At 50.0% G+C, this 17,963-nt stretch overlaps 1 protein-coding gene across 1 annotated transcript in view; it reads left to right on the top strand.

Moving 5' to 3' along the window:
* Positions 1-10,928: 10,928 nt before the first annotated feature.
* The window catches only part of MYO1C (myosin IC), a 36,181-nt gene continuing 29,146 nt past the window's right edge, over positions 10,929-17,963 (top strand). Inside the window, exon 1 of the mRNA XM_081944803.1 lies at positions 10,929-11,324. Coding sequence (XP_081800929.1) covers positions 10,944-11,324 — 381 coding nt within the window. The 5' untranslated portion in view covers positions 10,929-10,943. The remainder of the gene's footprint in view (positions 11,325-17,963) is intronic.

A 17,963-nucleotide genomic window follows, 5' to 3' on the forward strand; every position in this document is an offset into this window, starting at 1 on the left:
GGGGCGTGATGACTAAATCCCCTATTCCCAGATCACTCGTCCACTGTTCAGATACAAAAATGAGGTCCAGTGTGTGGCCCCCTTCGTGAGTGGGGCCCTGCACTAATTGGGTCAGGTCCATGGCCGTCATGGAAGCCATGAACTCCCGAGCCGCCTCGGAAGCCGCTCCCATTGACGGCAAGTTGAAGTCCCCCATGACCAAGAGTCTGGGAGTCTCAACTGCCGTCGCAGAGATTAGCTCGAGGAGCTCGGGCAGGGCTGCTGATGCATAGCGAGGAGCCAAGTATACAATCAGCAAGCCCCACTGCCTCCCTGGGCCCCAGTTCACACCAAGGGACTCACACCCGGGTATCTGAGGAACAGTGAATAAAACAATGAAGGTGTTTATGCCATAACTATAGTTTATGCCATAATGGTTAATAATTACACTTATATAATTTCCCATTTGAGGTTGTAATGTAAACTCCTAAATATTTAACCTTTTCTACTATCTCGCATCCTGTTATTCTTTCTAGTTCTTCTTTTTAATTTGTAGTCATATTTTTAACTATCATCTTTGTTTTTCCTAGATTTATTTTGAACCCGGATACTTGACCATATTGATTAATTATGTTCATTAAACCTATAGCTGATTTCCCCGGTTGGGTTAAAGTTACAACCAAGTCATCTGCAAATACTCGTACTCTATATTCATAATGCTTAATCTTAATTCCCTGTAGGTCATCTGACCCACGTATTCTATTCAACAATAACTCCAAGGTTAAGATAAACAATAATGGAGACAGGGGACACCCCTGTCTTGTTCCTTTTTCAATTTTGAAGGATTCTGTTAAACTACCGTTAACTATAATTTGTGCTGTTTGTTTCTGGTATATTGCCTTGATAGATTGTGTAAAATACTCTCCAAAATGCATCTTTTGTATTATTTTTATTAGAAATTGCCAATTCACTCTATCAAATGCTTTCTCCACGTCTAAGAATAAAAGCGCTGTGGGGACTTGGTTGTTCTTCCCCAAATATTCCAATATATTAACAATTTGTCTTACATTACTTTTCATTTGTCTCCCCTGTATAAAACCGGATTAATCATTATGAATCATTTGTTGTATAATTGACATCAACCTATTTGCTAATATTTTAGCAAAGATTTTATAATCTGTATTAAGTAATGAAATAGGTCTATAGTTTTTTGGCTGAGTGTGGTCCTGATCTTCTTTTGGAATCAGGGAAATAAAGGCTGTTCTCCAAGATGGCGGTACCCTTCCTTCCATTTGAATTTTATTAAATAATTCCTTAAGAGGATCTACCATTTCTAATTGTAACTTTTTATAATAAACCGCTGTCAATCCATCTGTACCTGGGGCCTTCCCAATTTTTAATTGCTTAATTGCCAGGAGAATTTCCTCCGTGGTTACAAGTTGATTCAGTCTTTCCCTTTGTTCATCTGTAACTATAGGTATTTTCTCTTTCTCCAGATATCTATCTATATCTAAACCTTGTATTTTATCACCACCGTACAATCTAGTATAATATTCCGAGAAAGACTTTTTAATCATATCCTGTTGATAAACTTCTTTGCCTTTTTATTCTACTTTCTCTATAGTACGAGACTTTTGCTTTTTCCTTAACATGTATGCTAGCCATCTACCTGGTTTATTTGCATTACAAAAAGTATTATGTTTAGCATATATCAGGTTAGTGGCTGCTTGATCTGACATCAACATATTGAACTGCCTCGCAATAAAGTAATTGCTTCTCTTGTCTTCTTATCATCTGGGTTAGATATTAATGCCTGCTCTTTCTTTTTTATCTCTTTTTATTCTAATTCCCTTCATTTTCCCCCTATCTGCGCCTATATAGATTGTTCAAATTTATTAAGACACGTCTCATGTAAGCTTTGCTTGCATCCCAAACCATTTCCATCGATGTCCCCTTATGCATGTTAAAAGCAAAATATTCTTTCAATAGTTTTTTACATTCTATAACATTTCTCTCATATCTAAATAAATTTTCATTTAACCTCCAAGACCTCCTAGATCCCTCTCTATATTCCAATTCCATCCAAACCGGATTATGATCTGTTAGAGTTCTCGGGCATATCTTCGTCTTCTTCACCCTAGAAAGTAAATCATTTGTAATTAGTATGAAGTCAATTCTGGAAAAGGATTGATGCCTATCGGAAAAAAATATAAAGTCCCGTTCTTTAACATTCCGTTCTCTTGAAATATCTCTCAGTTCCATATCATCCATCAACTCAAAAAAGGATTTAGGGAGTCTTGTTTGTGTTTGACTATTTTGCAGTAGTCTCTTCTTGTCTTTGATGGTGTCCAGTACTCCGTTCCAGTCACCCAATAGTATACATGATCTATAATCCCATTGTGTTAATTTAGTATGAAGCAACTTGTAAAATTTTTCTTGTTGATTGGGAGCATATACTCCTGTTAAGAGTGTTTTCTTTCCTTCTATTAGTAGTTTGATTGCAATATATCTTCCTTGAGGATCTGCTTCGATTAATTCAGCCTTTAAATCTTTTCTTAAGTATATAACTATACCATTTTTCTTCTCTGGAGCAGATGCCACAAAGTATAGTCCCAATCTTGCGTTCATCAAGTATTTCTGATCCTGTGTTCTAATATGTGTGTCTTGCAGACAAATTACATCATTTTTAAATTGTTTCAGATAGCGAATTTTTTTTCCCTTTTTTGTGGTGAATTTAAACCATTAACGTTCCAGCTTAGAAATTTAATTGTCATCTTCAGCTCCCTGAAGCTTTCTAAGAGCTGCCTGGAAATCTTGCTGGGATTTCACCTTTGGTCTTGCTCCCCCCACAGCTTCTGTGTTTGTATTTGTAATTTCTTGGATTATTGTCTGGGCTTGCTGCATCTTTAATTCTTGCTCTTTGCGTTTAGTGGCCTCTCGAGTTTGTCTTTGTTCCATAATTTCTTCTGTCTCCTCAGGTAAGTCCAGAGCTTGAGCAGCTCCCGCTTGTTCCTGAATATCTTGCTGTCTGGTCTCGCCTGTTTCTTTTCTTCCTCTAGATCCTGGGGATGGAGGGTATCCAGCCTTTAATACATTGCTATAGAAATCTCTTGCTTTCCAAACTAAGACGATATCTTTCACTTTGATAATTCACCACCAATCCGGCTGGGCCTCCCATCTATATTGTATCTGGCAATTTCTAAGTTTGTCCACTAAAAATGCGTAATCCTTTCTGGATCTCAACATTTTTGGAGGGATTTCCTTCAATACTACCACGTCTTGTCCTGCCACTTGTAACTTATTTTTGTAAGCTGCTTGCAGTATTTCATTCCTAGTTTTCCTGGTGACAAAATAAATTACAATATCTCTTGGTAGTTGTCTCTGTCTGGCAATCAATGAATTGACACGGTAAATTTTATCGATCTGCTAGGCACACTCCAGTTCACCAGTTAATTGAGCGAAAGCTTCAGCAAAAAAATCTCTCAGATCTTCTTCGTTATGTTCTTTCAGACCTCTTATTCTCAGAGCAAATTCCATCGTTCTGTATTGTATCATTGTAACTTCTGCCTCTGATTTATCGATTTTGCTTTGTGACTCCTCAACTTTATTCTCCAACTTGATATTAGACTGATTAATTTCTTCCACCTTCTCATCCAGAGATGTTACATAGCCAAGTAAACCTTTAAATGCATCTACAATGTCCTCCCTAATCTGTTGATTAAGGGTTTGGATTAAATCCTTAATTCCAGACATTTCCTCAGACACGTCTTTAAAAGCATTTGAAATCCTTTCCTCCAAAACAATGGCTTGGTCCTTTAATGCATTTTGGAGAGACTCAAGTGTCAGAGTTTGTGTTTCTACTGGGGGTAATAAAGATTGTAATTTCTGTGTCTGGGCTAGGGAACTTCCAGCGCTCTTGGAAACAGTTTTGTTTGTTTTGAAGCCATTTCCAGATATTCAAACAAACTTTTCAACAGCCAGTTTATTGAGTCCAAAAAGTCCACCTATTCCCCCAGATTTGTTAACTAATACTGTTTTCTTTGATCTTAAACTCTTCAGTCTTTTAACATTGTTAGCAGGCAGTTAACAAGTGCTGTCCCTTTTAGGTTTCACTTTCGACACACCCTTTGTTATTCAATTGCCATCTTAAGTCCCTTTGTCTTCACAGAGGGAAGTATATTACATCGGAATTAAGAGTTGTACTTACAATTATATTCACTCCTGTTTTGCTCTGCCTGTGTATCAATCAAATATAGATTTAAACATTGACAGCAGGGGTGGTCGTGACGTTTCATTTCTGCAAAAACAGAAGCGTCCTGGAAGAGGAGCTATGTCGGGCTTCTGGGGAGCTCTCACCCTTCATACCCCAGAATTGCTCCTGGGGATCCCGGGGAGCTCTACCCTCTCCAGTCTGCTCGCCCCCCTCTTTTCCCAAGGGGGGAGTTTTCAAGCCGCTAGACAGCTGATTTACCCTGTTCTAGCAGCTTACTCAGTCACAGGGCTGGCGTTCCCTAGGGAGCGTCTTCCAACGCCGATGATGCCACTGGAAGCTAGATTGATCCAGGCCCTCCTTAAAGAAGCAGACTGGTAGTCTCTCAGGCCACTGTCCAGCTTGTCAGCCACCGCCCGAAATTCCCAGATGTACTCCTTGGTGTACTCCTCTGCTTGAGCTCTCAGATTTCTATTTCGGCCTGCAGGGTCTGGGAGTCATCTTCAAATCTAACCCTTAGTTCTTGAATGAAGGTATCAATGTCTCGCAGCTCTGGTGCACCCTTGTCATAGAGTTGGGTCACCCACTCAGCCACCTCCCTCCTCCAGATTTACGGTCACCACCTGACCCATCGCCTGGTCATTTGTGTAGTCTGGCGCATCATCATCCAGGTGAGCCCACACCTGATTTTGAAAGAACGCATAGGGTGGAAATGATAGGGTGGTTATCAGGGATGGGTCCCCTGACTCTTCCAACTCAATGGGTCTCCCCGCTCTCCACTGTGGACTGAGAGCAGCCAAGTCTTACGTGGATGTCAACAGGGATGCCATTCCAAATCGCTGGCATGAGCCCTGGTGTCTGAGGTCCTCCTCAGCTCAATACAGGTCGTCTCCGGTGCCCGGGGCCTCCTTCTGGACCTTTGGCCAGCCCCCTGCTGAGAATGCAGCAGTGCCGCAGTTTGTGGGCTCTCTGTAGGGACAGCGCTGGTGCTGACGCCCTCCTCTTGCTGCTTCTCCATCTTCTCAGTCTTCGCTGCGTCTCCTCTGCCCCCTCGAATACCATATCTGGTGGACAGCCAGGGCTCAAGACCTTGGAGACAGGCTCTGGATGGAGCGGAAAGTTAGCAGAGTTGATTTAATGTCAGCGTACAGAGTAACTCATCCAAAGAAATCAGAACCCCAAGGCAGGAACATTCCTCAGAGAAGATGTTTATTGGATACGGCAATGTAATTAAAAGAGCAAAAGTTTTCCTCTCCAGGTGTCACAGGTCACATTGTCCAATCAAAGCAGGTGGCAGGCTCCCTCCATCACATCTGCTCCTCCTCCAACTGTCACCTGTTGAGATGACCTTGGTTTCCACATGAGGGCTCTTTATTTTGTCTACGATACAGTCTAGCTATTTCCCCCTCACCCTCCCCCCATATTGTGTGGCAACTATGAAGCAGCACAAGATAGCTTCATCCAGGTTCCATTCAGAGTTAACGCTTAATTTTTAAGACCACCCTGCTTTCAAGGTAAAACAAGGGTCCTGAGCTGCTTTGTATTGAATCTTTATAAGACAGTGTTTAAAATGGGGAAATTACCAAATTAATTTTATAAAGCTTACATGACACTGATTTTAAAACTAGGAAAAGATTCCAGTCAATAGCCCAGTAGGCTTTTTACTGTTTCTACGGCCTTCAGATCCTATATGCTTATTTGTTGATTTGTTAGTAATAATATAAAAGAATTTAAGCTGTGGATCATTCATAATATATAAGACGCTGCAGAGGTCTTTTAAATACTGCAGCTTATGTTATTTTCTGAAACAAGTCATGATTAGATACGGATTCCCTGCATCCATTCTTACATGGACATCTAAGAGCAAAGTGCCAGCGAAGGGTACATCTAGTGAGCGGCAGTGGAGGTCACCCATTTCGAGAGCTTTGCATTTTGTTTGTGGGGGAAATTCCTGGTCACATTCATCAGCTCTGTCACCAAATGTAAAAAGCTCCAACACTTCTTCTACAAGCAAAAATAAGCTACTGGTATTTATGGAATGCTTATCTCTGGGGTAAATATTTGGACAGCTGCAGCACACAAGGCAGCTCTTCTCATTTTCTCTCTGTTCTGCCCTGAAATGTTACAGAGTTTTCATGCTTTCAAGCTTTTTTTTTGCTATTCTGCTAATGGGAGAAGGTGGCAAGGAGGTGACAGGCATGGGGAAGGAAGAATGGCTGCTTAATTCATTCTTTGCTTTTGTCTTCAGGTAAAAGAAACAGCCCCACAGTCCAACCTTGCCTCCCAAAGGTGCGGGGGCTCCATTCCTGGAGGTTTTTAAGAAGAGGCTGGACAACCACTTGTCCGGAATGGAAGAGGCTCACCTGCTCGAGCTTCAGTCCCTCAACTTGTAATTACAAAATGCTCCAAACCATCTCTGTGGTCTTAAGCCATCACTTTCCTTGATTAAAGTTTTAAAAATTAAATCCCATTTCTTTTTGTTTAGGAGTATTTCATGCTTTAATGATGTGATGAAAAGTCCAGTGAGATTTTCTTGTCCCATTGTTGAACACTTGCATGTTTTTATTGATCTTGACTTCAAGAAGCTACATTCTTTACTAGCCGTTTGTGGGCAGGTAACAAATTTATAGAGATATTAAAAGATGAGCTTGTCTTCACAGGCTCCAGCACTCCAAGAATAGAAAGTTTCTTAAGCTGTTTTGAAAAAATCAAGCTCACTACATAAATATCTTTTGAATATTCTGATTCAATGTCCACTCCAATTTTACACCCAGATCTCTTATATTTTCTTCTGTGAGCTGTGGATGTCACACAGAAAGCCATGGAGGCTGTTGTTGAAGGAAAAGCGCTATCGGGAGGTGGAAGTCAGTGGCCCGAGTTGTGTGAATGGTGGTGCATCGACCTAGAAATGCTGCAATCCGGCCCAGGCCCAAAACGCTGCCAAAAGGCCCTTTCTTGGTCAGGAGAAGGAGGGGGGGCACACAACACTTTCATTTCTGCAGCATTTACACGGCAGAATGCACCTCTGTGTCCTTTTCCCGGAGCCACCAGCTAATGAGGCTGGATTGAAAAGGATAGTGTGCCCAAATGAGCCAAGCCACAATTTTCCATGTGGCAGTGCCAACTGCAGGACCTGCCAGATGACCCAGGGAAGTCAGATGACCACCAGAAATGTTCCCAAGAATACAAACGAAGAAGCACCCAAAGGGCCACCTTGGGTCTCGCCCAACACTGGATCTGTGATTTCTGCCGGCTCAAGGCTCCTGGTCAGTGGAGCCCGTGGCTGCAATGCACGACTGTCCGTCTCCCTCCCTTCTTGCCCACCTCCCCATCCAGGTTTTTCAGCTCTGCCTTGCCGCACTTCCTTGCAACTTAGCCACACAGCCCCTTCCCCCCACATGAGCTGATTGTTAACCTCCAGGCTTGGGCTGCTGCTCAGCTTTGATCCAGGGGCATAAAGACCCGGAAAGTCAGCACCGTGTTTCCCCCATATCTCCCGGCCATCCTCCGGTGCTCTCCTTCGCTTCCTGCGGTCCGGCCAGGCATCTCTTTCCCTTCCTAGAAAGAAATCTTTACGTCGAGAGCACACACATGGCAACAAATTTTACCAGTGGCAACTGTCAGTTCTTCATTGCCACAAAGTTTCTACGACCAGACCCAACGTGGAAAGAGGGAACAAAGAGTCCCCTTTTCTTGAATCAAACAACATTGGCAAGTAGGGGGAGGGGAGGGGGGGGTGCGTTTGCATCAGAGGAGAATACCCAGGAAGTGTTAGGACTGCCACCCCCACCCCCAGCGTATCCAAAGATCTGAGGGACCAATACACAAGGGGAGAGGAAGAGACCCGCCCACGGGTGGCAGCCAGTCAACCAGCCGCCAGGCTGGCCTTCTCCGCCTGGATGGGAAGGATCAGACACAGGAAAGCCAATCAACCCTGCAGCCTGTGGGTCGGACCCGTCAAGCCGGTTTCGGGATCTTCAGGAGCAGCCCGGGAGGCGAGCGGCACATTTGCTCCATGTAGCTTCCCAAGCAGAGAATGAGCAGGGGGCAATTTGAGGCTGAGGAAAACAGCCTCCCCCCAGCCCAGGACAGCCCCTTGCCTCCCATAGCATTACTGAGTGTGCCCCCTTCCCCAAGATCCTATGATCTAGTCAATACAGGAATTCAGTCAGGATGTAGCTGCAACAAGAATATGGCTCTAAAACAGAAGCCTACTCTCCAAAATTCAGAAAGTAATTGTTTCTTTCTCTCCTGCGCTGCTGGCCAGACTCCACCAGGAATAGTGCCCTGTTGTTACCAAGCAAAACAATGGAACGTATTATCAGGGAGACTTTCGTGAACATCTAGAAAATAATTAATTTCTTGGCAGGAGCCGGGAGGCCTTAATCAGGAACAAGTTATGCCAAGCTAATGCAAACTCCCTGAGAAGACCAGAGAAATGCAGGGGATGTTGCTGCTGCCTGCCTGGACTTAGAGCCACCTATACAAGGAGATCTTATGAGTGCGATCCTAATGGAGAAGGTGGCAAAATGTCTGCTGGGCTTAAGTTACCATCAGATGCTTCCAATACAGGACTGGTTGGGCAAGAGCATCCAGGGAGTGTTTGTCAAAGGCTGGGCATGAAAACACAAGAGTGTTGCACCATAAACTGCATTTCTAAGCAAGTGTTATTCAATATATTTGTAAAAGGCTCAGAAGTTAGTGCTGTAAAATTGGCAGAGGCCATAAGGATAGAAAACAGCTTTCGAGGCAGCATCAAGCTTCCGTGTGACCTTCCTGAGCTCGAACAATAAGCAGAAAATGAGTGGTGCAAACAGCTAAGAGACATAAGAAAAGGACCTCTGGGTGCTTGCATATACACTAAGTATTGTAATCTACCTACGCAAGAAAAACCAACACACAACTATGGAACAGGTGGGACCAGGCTCAACAGCAGTAACTGCAAGAGGGATCTAGGAGTCCTAGTGGACAATCGCTTAAGTGTGAGCCAGCCTTGTGCTGCAGCCGCCAAAAAAGCCAACACAGTCCTAGGCTGCATTAATTGAGGGATATAATCAAAATCAAGTGTTACTACTGCTTTATAATGCCTTGGTAAGATCACACTTGGAATCCTGCATCCACTTTTGGTCGCCACAATATAAAAAATATGTTGAGACTCTGTGTGCAGAGAAGAGCAACAAAAGTGATTAGTGCCTGAAGGCTAAAACATATGAAGAACGGTTGCAGAATTGGGTTTGTCTAGTTTAATGAAAAGAAGGACTAGGAGTGACATGATAGCAGTCCTTCAATATTTGAGGGGCTGCCACAAAGAAGAGGGAGTCAAGCTATTCTGCAAAACACCTGAATGCAGGTCAAGAAGCAACAGATGGAAACTAATCAAAGAGAGAAGCAACCTAGAACGAAGGGATTCCTGACAGTGAGAACAATCAACCAATGGAATGGCTTGCCTTCAGAAGTTGTGGGTGCTCCATCACTAAAGGCTTTTAAGAAGAGACTGTCTGAAATGGTATAGGGTCTCCTGCTTGAGCAGGGAGCTGGACAAGAAGACCTCCAAGGTCCCTTCCAACTCTGTCATTCTGTTAGATGCCAAGCTAACATCAATGTAAGGTCAGTCAGATACCCAGAGACGAAGCAGATTTCTTTGCCTTCTCTACGAGTAAGAGCTCCTCAGCGCTGCAACTGACCGCCTTCACTGAAGAGGTTTCAGGAAAGACTGGAAGGCCTTCAGTGGGTTCCTGCACTAGCCAGGAGCTGGACAGGAGGATCCCCAAGGAACCTTCCCCACCGGAACTCCACATGTTGGCTGGCTCTATAGCCAGGAGCAGCTGCTCTCTCTGTTTCCAGAAGGCAGGATGCAGGTTAAGGAACGGAAGTTACAAAAACAGATTTCAGCTGAGTATTGGAACAAATTTCTGACAAGAAGAACGGTGGGACTCTGGACCCAGCGGCCCAGACCAGAGGTGGACCACTCTTCATTGAATGTGGTCAAGTGGAGGCTGTACAGTGGCCCAGAGAGTTAAGAGTCGGTCTCCAAGTCTTGGATCAGCCTGGCAGCTCTTCTGAGCAACCACTCTGGGTTCTCCGGTTCCCCTTCAAAGCTCCATGGAGTGGTCTGAGGCTGGTCTAACCGGAGCAGTAGGCAGCGAAACATGGCTCTGCTGTGCACCTGGGTGGCTCTGTTCACATAGCCTTTTGAAGCACAGGAAAGAACAGCTGATTCACTTGGGGGACTTCCACCTTCCAACTTCCACCTCTTTCTACAGGGAGTCCTTGAATTAGGAATGGAATTTCCACCACTAGGTGATGTGGTTGTAAAGTGTGAGTCCATTGCTTAACAATGACAGTCCCCACAGGCCTGTTGCCATAGTTAAATGAATCCCACGGTCATTACGTGAAGCAACTTTCTTCAGCTTCTACCGACCAAGGTCACTGGGGAAGCTGCGTGTCCCAGGCCAATCGCGGGCAACCGCGTTTCTCCTTGCCGATAGACTCTGGGCCAGGCTCTGGGGCTCCTCCTGGGCTCAACGGGAAGCAGGCTCAGCCTCCCCCTGCCAGGGGCCTGGTGCTCAGAAGCAAAGAAGGCAAGGCGCAACCTGCGGCGCGCCGGGTGTTTGGCTGTGCAGTGGCGGCTTTTCCCTCTGGAAGAAGCGAAATGCCTTTTTCTTGCCTACAGACGCAGCGCTCCTTCAGCGCGCGGGCAACGCTGTGCTAGCCAGGCCAGCGTCCACAAGGGCAGCTTTTCTGCTTGCAGGAAATGCCCCGGGTTCCAAGTGCCCAACCGCAGGGGGGCAGGCATTCTCCCTTGGCAGCGGGGCTCAGAAAGGCACGCAACCCGCCGCCAAAATGCGGAGTCCCCGGGAGCCCGGGGGGGGGGAAGTCCCGCGGCCTACGGGGCCCCGTCTGGACGCTCGCCCTGCCGGAGAAGCCGCGGCCTCGGAGAGCTCCCTGCCCAGACGCCGCCGCGCCTGCGCGCTCCGCCCGTCGCTCCGCCCGGTTGGGACGGCCTCCGAGCTGTCGTCGCCCGCCCACCTCCCCGCGCGCCCACCTCCCCGCCGGACGCCTCTGGCCGGCGAGAGAGAAGGGCGCGGCGGGCAGAGCGCAGCTGGACCTCGCGCGTCTCGCCTCCCCGGAGCAGGTAGGCCGCGCCGACGGGCCAAGCGCCATCCCCGAGCAGGGCAGCAGCCCCGCCCCTCCACGTGCAGCCGCCGCCGTGGCGGTCAGGCCGGGCGCTCGCCGCGACCTCGCCCTCGGAGCCTCTGCGGAGCGGCTGGGCAGCAGCCGGCCCACAGCGGTCTTCAAGGGCCGTCCAGGGAGGCCGGCCCCGCCGCAGCCGCTAGCCCGCTATCGGCGGGGGAAGTTCGGCCGCCGCCCTGCCCGAGCGGTGCCCATCCCTCCCTCGGCCGCTCCCGCCAGGTCCCGCCTTGGCCGCTGGGTTGCTCGCGTGGCCGCGGCCCCGCCGCCCAGGGTATTAACGGCGAGCCCTCCCGCCCGGCGCCTCCTTCTGCTGCCGCGCCTGGCGGGGCTGCTCCTCCCGTTGGGCCTGCAGGGAGCGCCGCTCTCCGAGCCCGGCGGCGGAGGGGAGCCTGCAGCGGGGTCGGGGGCGAGCCCGACCAGCCGGGAGCCTTGCCGGTGGCCGCAGCGAGGAGGAGGGGCTGGCAACTGTGGCGCGGCCCCATCAGCCCTCCGGGGCATCCGGGAGAGCGAGCCAGAAGAGGCCGGGTGGCGCGTCGCGGACCGCTCCCTCCCTTGCTCTCCCCGGTGGAGCAAGGCGGCGGCGGCCTCTCTTGCCTTCCCTGCCTCGAGAGGCCCGGTGGACCGATGGCGGCGATTCCGACCTTTTTCTCGCAAAGGCAGGGCTGAAGGGTGCCCGTTTTGGCCGCGGGCGCTTCGCCGGCTGCCCTACTGGGGCATTTGGCCGTTCCGACGCTTTGGTTCAGCCTGGGAGGGAGCAGAAGCCGGGCCCTGCCGGACCAAAACTCCGGCCCATCTTCGCCAGCGGCCTCTCTCTCTCTCGGCGGCCCGCCAACTGCCCCAGGAAACTTCCCGGAGTCTCCTGGCGGAGGGCTGCGGGCAAGTCTGATCGGCTTCGGCTGGCAGTGGATGCGAGAGCGCTGGGAACCCGTGGGTGGTGGGCTCGAGTGAGAAGGTGGGAAAGTGGCCCTGGAGAAGCGAAGGGCGCCTGTGAAACCCTGCGGAGGAGGAAGAGGCATCGGGGCTCCCCTTGGCTGGCGACTGTGGTCTCAACAGGAAGTTCGGCACAGACTATTAGGATGACCCCGGCTGAACTCTTTGGGGAGGAGGGCTCTAAGGCTAAGCTGAATTTCTCCCTGAATGTTAGAAAGAGGTTAACTACGTAGAGACAGCACCTGCCCGACCTCCCGGTGCCGACTGAATGTCTGGGTGGAGGCATTCTGTGAAGTTCTAGTATGAAAGACTCAGGCCACCAAATGCCTCCCTCCCTATTTTGGGTGGCCATGCAAAAGAAGCCTTCGCCACCTCCTGGGGTGTGTGTCTAACTTCCCAGTCTAGCCCAAGTGCTTGGGGTTCCCTGGTGGTCTCCCATCCCAGGGTCAGTGTGGGGATTGTTGGTGTTTTGCTTGCAAGTGCCGAGTTCATTTGTGGGGTAGAATTACTTGTCCTGTTTTCTGAGCACCGGTTGAGTAGTTCAGGTAAAGGGAAGGGAGCCAGGGAGGGTCACGGAGGGGAGGAAATCCAGTCAAGTTTCAGAACTTGTAGTCTCATCTGCTGTGGCTGACCCCCACCCTGTTGGATTCCGGCAGCTGTGAATGGGATCTCTGGCTGAAAGGAGCAATGGTGGCTTTGGTGGAGCTCCTGGCCCTCCAGGGTGGGGTGATTGGAGAGAAAGGTATCCTGTCCCTATGAGGAAACCTTGGACGTGTAGGTTGAGAATGTAGGGTGAGCGAAAGACTGCCCCCCTCTGGTGGACCTTGCCTGGAATTTGACCCTGCCCAGGGTTCTGGGGTGGGGCGGGGCGGGGCAGGGGGAGGAGCTGTTGATTGCTGGGTTGGGCTGTTGCCGCATGTGTGCTCAGGCAGGTTCAGCATTCCACAGCTGCGACCCTCTGATTTTAGTGTAAAGGCAACCACCAAGCGGCTCTCCTGAACCGTTGGCCCTGGGAAGTCCCCCTCCCCTTCCCTGCTGGTCCTTCAGGTCCTGTCCCCCCCATTGGCTCTGTGCTCTGGCGCAGCCTGGCAGTGAGCGTGGCAGCCCTTCTCCCTCGGACAGGGTGCTCCAGCACTTGCTCCTTGGTGATGGATGCAGAAAGCACCTGTGTGAGGGTTTTCCCCCAAGGGGGGTTGCAAGGGTCTCTGACAGCCCCTCTTCTCTGCCCTCAGCCTGCCTCCAAGGACTTGTGCACCTGGGTTCTGCTCCCCGCTGCCTGTCAAGTGGTCCCGGGACCCCTCCCCATCTGGTTGGAGAGTGGGATTAATGTCAGCTGACACTCTGCCACCCCCCCACACACACCAGGGAGGGAGGAGGCGGCTGCATTCCATACGTTCCAGGGGCTTGGCTTGCCGGGATTTGCTCTGGCAGCAAGAAGGTTTTTGTATCTCACCACTTACTGAGGCACCCAGCAGCTGCTTTCTCTGCCTGCGACCGGCCCAGGACTTTGCTATGCCAGGGAGGAGCACCGGCCACTGCACTGCATGAGCTGTCCACACCATGGCTCTGTGTGTGTGTGTGTGTGTGGTGGGGGTCGCAAGTGGCTGGTTGGGAGTTTGGCAGGTTCTTGGTCTAGCTCAGTGGGGGTGGGGAGGGAGGACCTGAGGCCCCTCAGAAAGGAAGAAGCCCCCATCCTCCATGCCTGTGCTTAGGCCAGACGAGGCCACCCCTGATTAGCACTTTCATCCAGGCTGTGAATCATCTTTGTGGGCAGGGCAGGTAATGGTTTGGCAAACCCTTCAGGCTGGTGATACATACAGTGGATGTGGCCCTGATGAGTGACAGGACCGTTTGGGGGGGGGGAGCAGGGCATCCAATCTGTTCTGCCTCTGAAGTGCTTTGGCAGCAGGGGGCAGCAGTGGCTCAAAAGTGGGCTGCCTTACCCGGAGATGACAGGAAGCTCTGTGGGTCCCGTGGGGGGTGGGAATTGGTCCCCATGGCCGTCCTGCCCTCAGGCGCCAGGCCCTGCCCAGACTTCCAAGTCAGAAAGACACAGAGGCACCCCTGCAATCCACCCCTGTGTGTGAATGAGAAGGGACTTTAGATAATCTCCCCCCCCCCCCCAAAAAAAAACCAACCCTGGAATCTCTCTGTCCATCCAAGGGTGTTCCTGGTCTGTTGGAAGACTTGCAGGGAAGGAGAACCTCCTTCCTGACCTCTTCGGACCTTCTTTCCTTCTAGCTTCAACGATTGCGCCTGGTCCTGCCCTCTCGGGTGACATCCGCTTCCTCTCCTGCCTTTAGATGCCTTTAGGCGTTTGCTACCCAGCGTCCCTTCCTGAGCTAAACTTAGCTAGATCCTTTAACCGGTCCTTCACAAGCCAGGTTTCCAGATCCTCAATTCCCCCTACCATGATTTGTCTGAACTGGGGTGCCAAGAGCCTAACATGAACTCCCAAGTGGGGTCTAAGCAGGGCAGAGCATGGAGGGACAGTTGCTTTCCGTTCCCATGATCGCATTGCCCATTTGAGCAGCTGCATCACAGTCCTGGCTCACACCAGGTTCCTTCCACTTGTGCTGCCTTCAGTTGGGTATGTATTTGTGGGATTCTCAGTGTCCCCCTACCCACCCACCCACCTACCCCGGGCTTGGGCCTGTGGCTCCTGTCTGCAGAGAGCCAGCCTGAGCCACTTAGAGCCATGAAGGGACCTGCTGGACGCCAACCCTGATGGATGGCGGGCTGAAGGGTTGGGGTTGGGGCCCTTTCGTCTCCTGCCACGTGCTGCCCCTTTCTGCTGCTCCCCATTGGGAAGTGAGGGAAAGGGGGCTGTTCCTAAGGCAGAGCTCGATCCTCGGGGCTACTGCCTGACCAGCTTTATGTGGCTCAGAAGGTTTGGGCCCGGCCACAGAAGAACCAGGGACAATGGCTGAAGGGAAGTGGTCAAAAGAGGAGGATAGCGGTCTGGATGACTGGGGGGAGGCCACACCTGATCTTCCAGCAGGTATATGTAAGCCCTCAAATTACGATTGCAATTGGGATGGGGCGGTTAAGTGAATCTTCGTGTGGCCAGTCTTGATCTTATGACCATTTACTGCCACTTTTAAGTGAAACTAGCTGCCCCCATTGACTTGGCTTGTCATCAAGCCATCCAGGAAAGCTGCAACCCGCAGTTGTCCATCCAGCTGCAAACCTCTGCAACCATCGTAAATGTGAGACAATTGCAGAGCATCCGAATCGTGATCACACGCCCACGGGATTGGTGGTTACTTCAAAGATGGACAATAAGTGATTTTTTTCTGGGGCTGTTGTATTTTTTGTTTGTCATTAACAAAAACTGTCGTAACTTGAGGACCACCTGCAGTCTTAGATCTTGCTGAAGAAGGCTTGGCCAGCAGTAATGGTGACTGAAGGTGATAGTGCCATCTATCCTGGGGGGGGGGGGTGTCTGCGTGAAGGTCTTCCAAATTGGGTGCAGCCAATTGATGAGCCTCTGGTCAGAGAGCTTGGATGTTCCTATGGCTCATGGCGTTTGTGTACATGTGTGTTTCATGGAGATGGATTTTGCGCACTCAGGTTGGTCTGCCTCGGGCTGCAGGCTGGGGGGGGGGCTTCGGAGCTCTGGCCTGACCCCTTGGCCCTCTGGTTGACTGGGGGCTGCTTGCCAAGTGGGACCTAAGCCAGAAGGGAGCCTAGGAGTTGCCTGGGACTGCCTTCCGCATCTCTGGCGGCTGTTCTTTAAAGAGCTCCTCCTCCTCCTTAGGCAGCTGAAACCTTTCATGTTCTCCAAGCAGAGTCTGCTTCCTCGCTGTTTAAGCCTAAGCTCAAGGCAAGAAATATTTCTTCTCCTGCTCCCTGAAGTAATTTTGAACCATTCTACTTGCCTTCTATGTAGCAGTTCCTTCAGAGATGCCAAGGCACCCGCAACGTCTCCCTGCGGTCTTCTTCTCTGTCCCGCCTTCATCATAATCAGAGCCTCCACCTGTGGTTCAGAGGTTTTCCCTGTCTGGAATTGTGCTTGGTTTTTTTTGCAGCTGCAACACGATTTTGGCTCACATTCAATTTGTGATCCACTAAGACAGTTCGATTCGCTGCATTGATCCCTCCCCTCTTCACCTTCTATGCCTTCTATGCTCCAGGCTTTGATTTTCATGCACAGATACAAGACTTTGCATTTGTCCTTCTTGAAATTCATCTTGTTGGGCTTGATCAATTGTTCCAGCTCTTCCTGGTTATCAATGGAGATTCTCGGTCACCCGGGTCATAGTTGACTCAAAGGTGCTTTTTCAAGAGGCAACTGAATCTGGATACTTTATTCTAAGGAGTTTGCAATTCTGTGTCTTCTGCAAATGTAGTAAGTCGTATTTCTAAATCCTCTTCCAAGTCATTGATGGAGATCTGCATGCCAACAAACATCATCTGCAGCTTCAACAAAGCTCAGGATCCATTTAATAGTAGCACATTTTGCCCTCCTGAGAGACCTTCTTTGACAGCTTTACCATCATGAAGGTGCAGGTCTCTCTCAGCGTCACTCCCTGCAAAAGGAAAAGGGGGTAGGGTTAGGGTTATTTTATATTTTATTTTATTTATTTTATTTTATTATTATTTTATTTTATTTTATTATTGTTTGCCGCCCATCTCTCTGTGAGGAGACTCTGGGGGGCTTACAAGATAAAAATAAAACTGTGTGTGTATGTGTTGTGTAAAATAGCAAATAACAATTGCAATAAAAATACAGGTATAACTAAAAGATGGGCGGAAGGGAGCCGACTGGGGGGAGATGGAAACCGCCGTTAGTCGATCAACACCCCCCAAGCCAAGCAATAGATCCAGGTCTCCAGTCAGGCAGGTGGGACTTGATCTGATCTTGGGGTGGGGGTGAGGGTGGGCAAGATGTTCCCATTTATTTGTATGAACGCACAACGTGGCATGGCACAAATACTCAGAAGCCGCTATGTAATGGACAGGTTGCAAGGGACTCCATCGATGAGACCTGCCTGAAGACCAAGATAAGGTGGTCTTTCCTGGGGGGGAGGCAGCGGCTGGGGGGGGGGCAGGACTAAACTGGGGAGGGGAAATCGGGGTCCCTTTGGGAAACCTCAGCCAACTGCTTCCCAACTGTTGTAGCCGAGGACCTGCTTCCCCTGTCGCTGCCACAAGGGCGCCCCACCACCACCCCACCCAGGTCTTTGCCACCTGCTGCCTCTGCCTGGGGAGTCTTTTGGCCGGTCTGTGTGTGTGTGTCTGGGGGCATCTCCTCCCTGGAGATTTGGTGTGTTTGTGTGGGTGTGGGCACCTTTTTTCTCCTGCTGGGAAAAGGCTGCTGGCGCTGAACAAACAAACCCTTGGGTGCCCGGAGGCGGCGGCTGATTGCCAGTCTACACAGGGACAATGTGGCAGCTTTTGAGTGGGGCTGCTTACGGGGGGGGGGGGGCTTGGGGAGGAGGAGGAGGAGGAGGATTCTGGTCCTTGGAGTGGGGAGGCCTCTCTCGTCCTGCCTGGGTGAAAGCTGGTACGTCTGCCGCACGCATGGTGCCCCTTGTAAGAGCTCCCATCTGGGCTGCCACCCTCCGGACTAGGTGCCGGATGAGCAGCCCTGGGCCGCTTCTTCCCGTGGGCTGGACCACCTTGATCTGCTCCCCCCCCCCACTCC

The sequence above is a fragment of the Natrix helvetica genome (assembly GCF_964273705.1).
Source record: "Natrix helvetica genome assembly, chromosome: 2".
Lineage (NCBI taxonomy): Eukaryota > Metazoa > Chordata > Lepidosauria > Squamata > Natricidae > Natrix > Natrix helvetica.